General features: G+C 56.1%; 2 protein-coding genes across 2 annotated transcripts in view; both read left to right on the top strand.

Annotated features, from left to right (window-relative positions):
* The window catches only part of LOC139597947 (protocadherin gamma-A12-like), a 155,210-nt gene that overhangs the window by 49,430 nt on the left and 93,371 nt on the right, over window positions 1-12,409 (top strand). The window lies entirely within an intron of this gene.
* LOC139597576 (protocadherin gamma-A10-like) lies at window positions 4,622-7,652 on the top strand. Its single transcript, XM_071443021.1, has one exon. It carries the CDS (start codon window positions 5,058-5,060, stop codon window positions 7,635-7,637), a length of 2,580 nt encoding a protein of 859 aa, XP_071299122.1. The 5' UTR covers window positions 4,622-5,057; the 3' UTR covers window positions 7,638-7,652.

Here is a 12,409-nt window from a genome sequence, read left to right as displayed (position 1 = left end):
AGAGTAGTGGGTGCCAGCATGTGCATAGTGCAGAGCCTGCAGAGCCCTGTACTTTCTTTTCCATACTTTTGGGAAGTGTGTACAATGACACAGGCCTGAGTGCATGCACAGTACCTTAGAACTTAACATCTCTCCCTCGGTGTTAATTGTTGTCCAGAATCAGAACCAGACCTCAGCATTTCAGAGTAATGCGAACTCATTTGTGTGTACTTCAGTGTCAACTGAGGGCAGGAAGGTGAAATATCAGGAAAGATTGAAAAGATTTGCAAGTTGGGCATGAAGAGATAGGCAGGGTTTGGAAAAGAAATGCAACTGGATTGTGCAAATTTATATTTTGCCTGTCTCTTGTTGCAACCTGCACACGATATGGTACCCATAAGGGGGAAGGTGCCTTGCACGCACTGGAAATGAATTTTAACAAGGCGGCTGCAGTGTCGCGGCGGCGCCTCCGGGTGTCGCTGTTGGCCGGCGCCGAGCGGCGCTGGAGCCGCCGCCGCCGCAGCGTCCTGCCCCCGCAGGCTGCTCGCTCGGCCGGCGCCGGCCACAGCGGCAGCGGCACCGCCAGCAGCAGCGGCGGCGGCGAGAGGCGGCGAGAGGCGGCGCGGCGAGCTGGGTGTGTTTGAGCGGTGTCTGTTTTGGGCGGCGAGAGCGGCTGGAAGGGAGGCAGGGCAGCGGCAGTCGGCAGGAGCGCGGCGAGCGCAGTGGGCAGAGAATGGCGGTGAGGCAGAGGCGGCAGAGGCGCGGGCCGGGCGGCGGGCGAGCGCTGCTGGCCGCGCTGCTGCTGCTGCTGCTGTGCGTGTGGTGCCGGGCGGCGGGCGAGCGGCTCCGCTACGCCATCCCCGAGGAGCTGGGCAGAGGCTCGCTCGTGGGGCCGCTGGCGCGGGACCTGGGGCTCAGCGCGGACGAGCTGCCGGCGCGCAAGCTGCGGCTGAGCGAGGAGAAGCAATACTTCACTGTGAATGAGGAGAACGGGAACCTGTACGTGAACGAGAGGCTGGACCGGGAGGAGATGTGCGGCGATTCGGCGACCTGCTCCGTCAGCTTCGAGGTGCTGGTGCACAACCCGCTGAACGTTTTCTACGTCGAGGTGGACATCAAAGACATGAACGACAACTCGCCGACATTCAGCAAATCTGCTCTGGACCTGGAGATTGGTGAATGGACGGTTCCCGGAACTCATTTTCCGCTGGAGATGGCCCATGATGCAGACGTGGGCAGCAATTCGCTGCTGACTTACCAACTAACCAGCAACCCGTCCTTTTCGCTCACCATGAAGAACAGTCCGGAAGGAAGCAAACCGGAATTAGTATTGGAGAGAGCCTTGGACCGAGAGAAGCAGAGCTCCTTTGAGCTGGTGCTGACGGCGGTAGATGGCGGGGATCCTGTGAGGTCTGGGACTGTCCAGATTTGGGTTAACGTGACGGACGCCAATGACAACCCACCCGTGTTCGCACAGGACCGGTACCGCATAAGCCTACGAGAAGACGCGCCACCAGGTTCAGCAGTACTGAACGTGTCAGCCTCAGACGCTGACGCCGGGACCAACGCCCGCATCACTTACGGCTTTGGGAAAATGCCGATCAAGGCACTTCAGAAGTTTATGTTCAATGCAGAGAGCGGGTCTATCATACTGCAGGAGGCACTGGACTTTGAGGACACGCGCGCGTTCAGCCTGCCTGTGGAGGCGAAGGATGGAGGGGGTTTGGTGGCACACTCCATGGTGGAGGTGGAGGTGTTGGACGTGAATGACAACCCCCCTGAGATCACCATTCTGTCGCTTTCGAGCCCGGTGCCTGAGGATGCTCCGGTGGGTACGGTGGTGGCCGTCCTGAAAGTGCGGGACAGAGACTCTGGCGAGAACGGTCAGGTGTCGTGCTCGCTGTCGGGAGAGGCGCCGCTGTCGATCGTGGCGTCGCCGGGCGGCTCGTACAAGGTGGTGACATCGGGCGCGCTGGACCGCGAGCAGGCGTCGGAGCAGCGCGTGACGGTGGTGGCCCGGGACCGGGGCAGGCCGGCGCTGCGGAGCAGCAGGGAGCTGGTGCTGGAGGTGTCGGACGTGAACGACAACGCGCCGGTGTTCGAGGAGGCGGCGTACAGCGCGTACGTGGCGGAGAACAACGCGGCGGGCGCGCTGGTGCTGCGCGTGCAGGCGCGGGACGCGGACGCGGGCGCCAACGGGCGCGTGAGCTACTGGCTGGCGGGCGGCAGCGCGGGCGCGGCGGGCGCGGCGCCGCTGGTGTCGGTGGAGGCGCGGAGCGGCGCGCTGTACGCGCAGCGCTCCTTGGACTACGAGCAGTGCCGCGAGTTCACGGTGGCCGTGCGGGCGCAGGACGGCGGCTCGCCGGCGCGCAGCTCCACGGCCACGGTGCGCGTCTTCGTGCTGGACCGCAACGACAACGCGCCCAGGGTGCTCTGGCCCGCGGCGGCGGCGGCGGCGGCGGGAGAGGGTCCGGGAGGGGCGGCGGCGGCGGCGCCTTTCGAGGTGGTTCCGCGCTCGGCCGAGGCCGGCTACCTGGTGGCCAAGGTGGTGGCGGTGGACGCGGACGCGGGGCGCAACGCGTGGCTGTCCTACGAGCTGGTGCAGGCGTCGGAGCCGGCGCTGTTCCGCGTGGGGCTGCACAGCGGCGAGGTGCGCACGGCGCGCGCCGTGGGCGAGCGGGACGCGGCCAAGCAGCGGCTGGTGGCCGTGGTGAAGGACCACGGGCAGCCGGCGCTGTCGGCCACGGCCACGCTGCACGTGGTGCTGGCCGAGAGCTTGCAGGAGGCGCTGCCGGAGCTGAGCGAGCGGCCGGCGGGCGCCGAGGCGGCGGCGGCGGCGGCCGAGCTGCAGTTCTACCTGGTGCTGGCGCTGGCGCTGCTCTCGGCGCTCTTGGTGCTGAGCGTGGCGCTGGCCGTGCTGGCGCGGCTGCGCCGGGCCGGGCCGCCCGCCGTGCTGCGCTGCCTGGGCGCGCAGCGCTTCTCGCTGGCCGGCGCCGCCTTCCCGGCCGACTTCTGCGAGGGCACCTTGCCCTACTCCTACAACCTGTGCGTGCCGCCGCCCGCCCGCGCCCTGACCGAGGCCGCTTGGCCGCCGCCGCCGCCGGTGCCCATCCTGTCGGCGGAGGAGCTTCTGGGCGGCGATTCCTGCGGGAAGCCGAGCCCGAATTGTGACCTCATCGAGGGAGAGCCGCCTGCCAATCCCGATGCACCACAGGTCTGTAAATCGTGAGCTTCTTCTGTTTTTAGAAGTTCCCGAAACGTCATCTTTTTTTCCCACGTGTTTTTTTTTGTCTGGTGTCAGTGGGTATTCGTCATCTGTATCCTCACGTAGCAGCGGAAGTTTGTCATTTTTTTCTCGGTAGCAGCTTTAGATGACAGGCTCTGACTGTAGCTCTCCTTTCGGCTAGTAGCAGCGTTTCTCAGTGTTTCTCTTTGTTTCCCGGAGTTGTGTTTATGTGAGTTGCACAATCCTGTCGCCCTGACGGACTGAGGTAAGGAACGGGCTAGCTCCCTGTCATAGCAAGCACGGAGCCCTTGCTTCTTCCTTGGTCACAGGTTCAGGTTCCGCCACGAGATTTTGTCTTCAACACTTGAGCTCTATCAATTTGGATAGAGTGTTAGCAACATTGAAAGCAGTTTTGTCTTCTGTGGAAGGAGAACGTTTTATTCTGAATGATGGAGTCGAGCAAAAAACCGAGATCCCTCTCCCCTGGTGTTGGAGCTTTTGTTCTTCTTGACAGATTTGTTCAGAATGGCTGTGCTTGGAACTCGTGTATAGCTTTACATGTTCTTTAAACTTTCTTTTGTCCCGGTTAGATTTAGAATGGAAACGACCGGGGAAAGTTCCATTATGAGTGAAAAAAGAGTTTGTCACCGGTTTTGGGGGGAATGCAGTAGTGAGGCTAGATGGCTTCGTTTATGCATCCTGGCTGTCAGTTCACTCTGTTTTGGTCTGTAACATTTTGATTCCATACACTGGTGAGAATGCTGAAAGATTTCTGTTTCAGAGATTGTTATTTTTCTATCCTCTTCTCACAACGATGTTGGGGCTTTTAGTAGTCTCAAATATATCGAGAACAGCAACCTTATGCAATTCTGTTTAGTAGGACAGACATATGAGATACGAAGGGATCCCATATCAGGGAGATTGGCAGAGGAGGGTTTTAGATGAATGGTTTACTAACGAACTACTTACACATGGATTTCAGAAAAAAAGGAAACATTGAATGACTCGAATGAATTTTAATGTGAATAAACTAAGGAAACACCAGGTGTATCTTAGGAAGAGATGACAAATATTTTATGTTCAGAAAATATATTTTGTTCAGAAAATTTCCTTTGAGAGTTTTAGCTGCATCTTTATTTCTACTTATACTTCAATCGTGTAACAATTAGCTCCCATATTTCAAGAATCATGCAATTGCTCTCGTCTCACTTGTGTTAAAGAACCTGATAGATCTGTGTGTTCGGGATATGATATTTTCCCGTTTTCTCTTTCGGAGCCTGTTGTTCAATGTTTTTGAACAAAAAGGATAAGAGTAACGATAAGCTCCAGGGTAAAATACAAAAAATATTTTTTTAATTTACACTAGTATGTGATGAGTTTCCCGTACGGTTAAAGAAGCCGGCCACAGAATGCCTCTGCCTTCCTCCCGATGGTGATAGCCTGGAGGATGAAAGCAGAGATGGGCTGGAGAAATGCGGAGGCAGGAGATCGGCGCTGGACGAAAAGCGCCATCTCGGTGGCGACCGTGGCCTGTATGGAGCAAGGCAGGGCGGGCAGCGCTGGGCAGCGCTCGGTGCCTGCAGTGCCGGGAGGAGGCTGCGGGCGCCGCTGTTGACCGAGAGGAGCGAGAGGAAGCTCGGAGCGCTACCGGCAGCCCCGCCCGCTGCGGATCGGCTCGCTCGGTTGTTCGCTCCGTGTCCGAACGTGCGGTCCCCGATCGTCCCCGCGGTGCTGGTCCATTGTGGAGCCAGGCGGAGGCAGCGGCAGCTGCGCACGGTGCAGGAGCTGCGAGCATTGAGTGGCAGCGGGATTGGATCGGCGGTGCTGCGGTGCCGGCGGTTCCGCGGGCGAGATGTGCGCGGCGGGGAGGCGCTGGGGCCGGCGGCAGCGAGCTCTGCTCTGGGCCGTGCTGCTGGCGGCGTGGGAGGCGGCGTGGGGGCAGCTGCGCTACTCGGTGCCCGAGGAGATGCCCAAGGGCTCGTTCGTGGGCGACGTGGCCAAGGATCTGGGGCTGCAGCTGCCCGCGCTCAGCGATCGCGGCGTCCGCATTGTCTCTAAAGGTAGGACGCAGTATTTCGCTCTTCACGGGAAGACGGGACATTTAGTGACGGCGGAGAGGATCGACAGAGAGCAGCTGTGCGAGAGTGTGCAGCAATGCGTGCTGCGCTGTGAGCTGATAGTGGAGGGACAGATGCAGGTTTATGGGATCCTAGTGGAGATCACGGACATTAACGACAACGCACCCAGCTTTCGACAGGGAGAAAAAGAATTGAGAGTGAGCGAGACAACGGCCCCAGGATCGCGGTTTCCCCTGGCCGAGGCTCACGATCCTGACTGGGGCCGGAATTCGCTGCAGAGCTACGAGCTGAGCGGTGACGAGCACTTCTCGCTGGCCGTGCAGGCGGGCCCCGGCGGCGATCAGCGTCCCGAGCTGGTGCTGGCCAAGGCGCTGGACCGGGAGGAGGCGGCGTTTCACGAGCTGGTGCTGAGGGCGAGCGACGGCGGCGATCCGGCACGGACGGGCACGGCTCGGATCCGCGTGACCGTGGTGGACGCGAACGACAACGCGCCCGTGTTCAGCCAGGCGGAGTACACGGTGCGTGTGCCCGAGGACGTGCCCGTGGGCTCCACCCTCGTCACCGTCACGGCCACGGACGCCGACGAGGGGCCGAATGGTCTCCTGAAATACTTGATTCAAAAAATCACAGAGAAAGCCTCGCAGATTTTTCAGCTAGATGCCGACACTGGAGCGATTACATTGACTCGTAACCTAGACTTCGAGGACCTCAAATCCTACGAACTGGAGATACAGGTTCGAGATGGTGGCGACCTTTCTGATATAGCAAAAGTCGTCATCACTGTGAGAGACGTGAACGACAATGCCCCCGAACTCACAGTGTCGTCGGCGCTGGGCGAGATCTCTGAAGATGCCCCGGCCGGGACCGTCGTAGCCCTGCTGCATGTGCAGGACCGGGACTCGGGGGCCAACGGCGAGGTGCGCTGCTGGCTGGACGGGGATGTCCCGTTCCGCCTGGAGAAATCCTACGAAGACTACTACCGTGTGGTGACAGCGAGAGAGCTGGACCGGGAGCAGGTGTCGGAGTACAACGTGACGGTGCGGGCGGCCGACGGCGGGTCGCCGGCGCTGCAGAGCAGCGCGGTGCTGGCGCTGCGGGTGCTGGACGTGAACGACAACGCGCCGGTGTTCTTGGAGGAGCGCTACAGCGCGCGGCTGGCGGAGAACAACGCGGCGGGCGCGCTGGTGCTGACGGTGCGCGCCACGGACGCGGACTGGGGGCAGAACGCGCGCGTGCGCTACCGGCTGGCGGAGGGGCGGGTGCGGGGCGCGCCGCTGTCGTCGTACGTGTCGGTGCAGGCGGAGACGGGCGCGCTGTACGCGCTGCGCTCCTTGGACTACGAGCAGCTGCGCGAGCTGCAGCTGTGCGTGCGGGCGGAGGACGGCGGCGCGCCGGCGCTGAGCAGCAACGTGTCGGTGCGGCTGCTGATCGTGGACGAGAACGACAACGCGCCGCAGGTGCTGTACCCGGCGCCGGCCGCAGCGGCGGGCTCGGGCGCTGCTGCGGCGTGGTCGGGCGTGGAGCTGGCGCCGCGCTGGGCCGAGGCCGGCGCGCTGGTGGCCAAGGTGGTGGCGGTGGACGCGGACGCGGGGCAGAACGCGTGGCTGTCCTACGAGCTGGCCAAGGCCACGGAGCCGGGGCTGTTCCGCGTGGGGCTGCACAGCGGCGAGGTGCGCACGGCGCGCTCGCCGCTGGCCCGCGACGCGGCGCGCCACGTGCTGCTGGTGCTGGTGCGGGACCACGGGCGGCCGGCGCTGTCGGCCACGGCCACGCTGAGCGTGGTGCTGGCCGAGAGCGTGGCCGAGCTGCTGGCCGAGCTGGGCAGCGCGGCCCACGAGGCGGCGGCGCCGGGCGAGCCGGCCGCCAGCCTGACGCGCTGGCTCGTGCTGGCCGTGGCCGCCGTCTCGTGCCTCTTCGTGGCCTTCCTGCTGCTGCTGCTGGCGCTGCGCCTGCGCCGCTGCCACCGCCAGCAGCTGCTGCCGCCGGACAGCGGCGCCTTGCGCGGCGTGCCCGTCTCGCACTTCGTGGGCATCGACGGCGTGCGCGCCTTCCTGCAGTCCTACTCGCACGACGTGTCGCTCACGGCCGACTCGCGCAAGAGCCACCTGCGCTTCTCGGCCGCCAGCTGCTGCGACACCCTCCCGGCCCGGCCGCCGCCCGACGAGCCCGCGCCGCTGCTCGGGGACGGGGACCCGGCCGGCGCCCTCCCCTCGGACTCCGCCCCTTCCTCGGTGAGTTCCTCTGGTCACATTTTCTCCACGACGCTTTCTTGTAATGCAGCCCTGCCCTTCCCCTGCCCTTTCCCCGCCGTGTTCTTTGGCTTGCCTAGGAAACTTTGTCTAGAAGCATGGTAAAGTTTCTTCCGATGAAGTTTTGACGGCTGGGGTCCATTGGTGTCCGTATGTAAACATGGGGTGGGTCCTCAGCCTTCCAGTATGTGAAGAAGGAAGGAGGGGAAAGGCTGCTGCTGGCAGGCTGTTGTTTAGGTCGAATGTTTGGGTATTGATAACGTTCCCCTATATCAGCTGTGCTGTGTAGAATCTGTGTTCCTGATAGCTTTGGCTCTCCTGAAGGGATGGATCTCCTTACTAAGAAATTCAGCTTTTTTGGAGGTTCACGTGTCTTCCCAATAGCACACATGCATAAATATTTTGAATGTGTCTTGAACACAAGGCTGATGGCTTTGTGTGGGAATTTCTGCACGTTCTTATTGGCCTTTCTTGTTCTCCATGATACATAGTGAACGTCAGCCGGAACTGTTTGTGTCATTCACGCTTTCGTGTTTTTTGTGAAGAGGGGATTGGACCAGGCTACAAGTGGTCCTTGGTGCTGTCTGTCTAGCTGCTTTGAAGACGAAAGATCTTCTTGAAGTTGCGTCTCTTTGAAAAACCTGTGTGTGGCTGCATATGGAGCATGAAATGCAGGAGGAAATGGCAGAACTGCTTTGTTTTGTCTTGTTTTTCCAGGTAGGGCTATGTCAGATGGAGCTGGATGAGCTTTGGTTATAAAATATTTAGCATGGCAAGAGAATTGCCTGGATGGGAAGGAGAGATTCAAGGTGCAGTGGGAGATGCAAGGTGGGCATAATTCCCTGTGAGCAGATATTCATTGCCTCAGTGTCTCTTGGAAGACTGCTCGGCTTTTCCTTTGAGACCTGTGAAGTCTCTTCCCAGAACTGCAGTGAGCAGCAAATGTAGCTTGCACAGCACAGAGATGTACAGAGAGCTGTGTGCAATTGGTGCTGGGAAGAGCAATGGTCTGGGGAACTGGGCCTCCACTGTCCCATGTTTGTAAGGTATATGGGTGAAAGGACACCATGGATGGTGTGAAGGGTTGGAAATCTGAGTGCTGTGAGCTGTGTGTGAATATCTGCTGAAAGACTCAAGGGAACGTTTTCCTCCATTCCCTGTCCATTTTCTATCTCTAGCATGAAGGAATGTGGAGTTCTTTGCCGCAAAGTAATTGTTTAGAAGATCTGTATTCCAGCTGCATGGAGAACCTGGACAGGTTCTTAATATGTATTTGTTTGTCACCATATTGGTGTCGCAAAAGCTTAATTTTGTACTTTTGACAGATGGGCTATGGGAATTGCAAGCTCTGTATTCAGTGCCTCTAAACAACATCATCAATCATCTACTCTGAGTTATATAACCCGGAAGAGTGTTGGGAGCTGTTCAAATCTGCAGGCTTTAACTTTCTGTCTCATTCTTCTGATGATCTGGAAATGGTTCTTTTATGTTTATAGATGAAAAGACAGAGACATTTCCATGGACAAGTTTCTTCAAATGTCTCTGTAATAAATGTTTTTTCTTGTCCGCTGTCTCATATGTCCAATATTATGCATGGTAAGGAGATATGGTTGAGTAACTTTCCTTTTGGTGGAGTCTCTAAATTCTTATGATCCATGCTATCCATGGGAGGTCGGAAGGGTTAGGAGCTAGTGTTGGGTGTGTGGTTTGTGATAAGGTCCTGGTGGAGACATGGCAGGTGTTTTGTTGATCCCCAGGGCTATTGCTGGCCTTCTGAAAATGAGTCAGGAGGAGTCTTATGATTTTCACTTGTGTGGTTTGGTTTGGACTGAAATGGCCAAGTTTGGGTTCCATATCCCTTTGCATCAAGAGTGGTAGTCACACATGCTTTGAGGAGTCCATGTGCTGAAGAATGGTGATGTTGCCTTTGAGGTGATACTTGGATGTGTGGGTCTTTGACAGAGCTGGAAATAATTTGTGGCCTGTATGACATTTCCCACTTGTTGAAGTAATATGGAGGAGCAGAATAATGTTAGTTGTGATGTTTGTGCTCTGAGAAGCTGTGCACACAACTTTTCTTCTAATGATGTCTGTATGGAAAATTTGCTGTCATGTTATGTTTTGGCAGAGAGAAGAAGTCTGTGTGTGCAGAGACAGGGCTGGTGCTGGAGTTCAGTGTGATGCAGTTCAAAATGAATGAATGAATTGTGTCCAGCTCTGTTTGTCCTGGTATTTAGATGAGGTCCCCAGCTGTGGTTCCAAGCTTTTCCTTTCTCTTTGTGTCCAAGGCAATGACAGTGTGGGGCCTGTGGAGTGACTCCTGAGTGAGGCCCCTGTGTATTGGTTCCAGTCCAGTTTCCTGGGTTGTGTATATCCTGCAGTTGAGCCAATCTGCAATGTGAGGCCATGATTGATACTCTTCTGGTGTTTCCCATTCTTAACTGGGTTGATTTCAGGGTTGGGTTTTTTTTTTTTTGATGATTTGTTTGCTTTGGTTTTTTGTTCTGTTGTGTGTTTGTTTGTTTGCTTGTATTTTTGTCAAGGAGTAGAGTTGATCCTCGTTGTGCCTGGCAATTCTGCAAACTCCAAAACATAATTCTCCAGTAGGGAGAGTGTCTCTCATGCATCCCTTGAAGCTGTACATGTAGTCATATTATCCTAGAAACAGAGAATCAGAGAGTGGTTGGTGCTGCAAAGCACCTTAAGGATCCTCTTGTTCCAGCTCCTCTGCCATGGGCAAGGACATCTTCCACCAGAGCAGGTGGCTCAGAGCCCCAGCCAGCCTGACCTTGAATATTTCATTCAAGAAATAGAACTTCATGAATGGATGTTTCCCCAAGCTCTTGCTTTCTCTGGGGCCAACATGGAATTAAAATTGAGGTTGTGTTGATGGTGAAAGTAAAGGCTGTGAATGCAGAGTGAGGAGGGTGAGAGCTCAGTTCTGTGCTGGGCAAATGGGGGACTCAGTGTGGGTTTGGCAGAGAAATGGTTTGAGTTCATGCTTGGTGCCACAGGCAGTGCCCTTGCTGTTCTGATCCTGGTGTCTCTGTCATGAAAGACAATGTCAGTCCTGCAACTGTAACATTTTGCACAGTAACTGTTCATGTTGAACCATAATTGTTGGCTGGAAGAGCTAATTAATCCCCTGTGAAACCTCCATTATCCACCTGTATCTCTATGCCACATTGTCATACAGAGTTTCTTCAGAATTATAATTTCACTTTCATTCAAGCCTTTGTTTCCAAAAAGGCCGCAGGTCATTTTCCACAATTTTGGTCAGTATTTTTAAATAGGAAACAGTGACTGTGGTTTTTCAGCACATCCTTAATTCCGTCACTCAAGACTGAACAGTGTGTGGGGATTATGGGGCAGAAGTGATAAGGGCATCTGCTGTAAATTGTCAGATGATGTACCTTGAGAAAGAGGCTGATGAGAAGCTGTTTAAAATGATGGTTTCATGACTGGGCAAGGTGAGCAGGCCATGCAATAGAAAAAGTTGCTGATGAGAGGACTCATTCTTGAAATGAACCCACCAGTCTCTTGTCCCATCTAAGTCCTCAGGGCCAAACACTTGCAGATTCTCAATGACTTCTACATCCTCTCAGGTATGAATTTTAAGGCCTGGAATAAAGGCCTAGAAGACTTCACAGTGAGCAGCTCTGACTCCTTGTTGTCTTCTAATGTTTCTTTGTCCTGTCTGATCCATATTTTTGGGGTTTCTGCGGTATTTTTGCTTTGTTTAGTTCTTCCTTGATTTACTCAGTAGGTGGGTATCCTTACTATTGTCAACAATCCATCTGTTTTGAGCAATGTATGATGTGTTAATGTCCGCTGCTCTTGATGCAGTGGGAGTGGAAGGCAGGAGATATGAGAGTGACTTTTCTTCCAGTTCCTGTTGGGAGAAATAGATATAAATATGACTTTAGTTGACTTTGCTTCTCTGTGGAACAGAGCATGTGATAAGGATGGGGAGGAGATGCCCTCAAAGCCAATGGTGTGATGAGCCATTCTCAGTTGGATGCCTGCTGCTCTTTTAGTATGATTGTTTATCATTTGTGTGCTCTAGAATCCTTCAGTTCCTTATCATAATGGTGGTGAGCAGACAATTGTAGCTCCCTTCTGGGTGTGGCTGCGGTGCATTATCATCTCATGAGAGATTTGAGCAGTGAGGAGATGGCCACAAGCAAAACCTCACAGTGGCCTGGCATGGAAGAAAAAGCAGAGGGGAGCTCTGTGTGTGAGGCTAGAGAAGAACTGGGTCATTGCCTTGCTGGTCACATGTCACAGATAACACCAGGCTGTGCCTGCTGGAGTGCAGTGGGATCTGAGTTGGTTCTGTAGAGCAAGGCAGACCCACAAAATGTCATTGCATCTGTCCATTTCCATGTGTTTCTGAGTCTTGCATTGCTTGTGGTCATGAGCTCAGCCTCAGGGTGTCTGATCTCATGTGGAAGGTCTCCTGTGTGCCAGCTGCCCCAGTGCAGGTGCAGTTGCCACACCCAGCTGTGATGTTTCCAGCTGCACAGAGGAAGGGTTTGACAAGCACTCCTGGTGTGCTCAGCCAGGAACCTTTTGTCTGTAGTGTAATCATGCAGGATCATCTGTGCTGCAGCTGTCCAAGGGCAGAGTGAGCAGGCAGCCCAGGCAAGGTTTCCATGGACAGAGCAGGGCCCAGTGGGAGAAGGTGTGCAGTGTCCCCCAGGCCATCCCCCAGAGGAACATGCTGGGCAATCAGCTGGAGGCTGTCAAATGGCTGAGGAACAGGCTGGAGAGTCACCTGCAGAGAGTTACAGGCAGTGGCTCCATGTCCAGGTGCAAAGCAGGGACTTGTGCTGTCCCTCAAGGGCCCTGACTGGGCCCAGTTCTGTTCAGCACCT

Source organism: Agelaius tricolor, unplaced genomic scaffold (genome assembly GCF_023055355.1).
Source record: "Agelaius tricolor isolate 1412-34295 unplaced genomic scaffold, bAgeTri1.0.p SCAF_18, whole genome shotgun sequence".
Taxonomy (NCBI): domain Eukaryota; kingdom Metazoa; phylum Chordata; class Aves; order Passeriformes; family Icteridae; genus Agelaius; species Agelaius tricolor.
The sequence above is the reverse complement of the archived record's forward strand: the minus strand, read 5'-3'. Positions and strand labels throughout refer to the sequence as shown.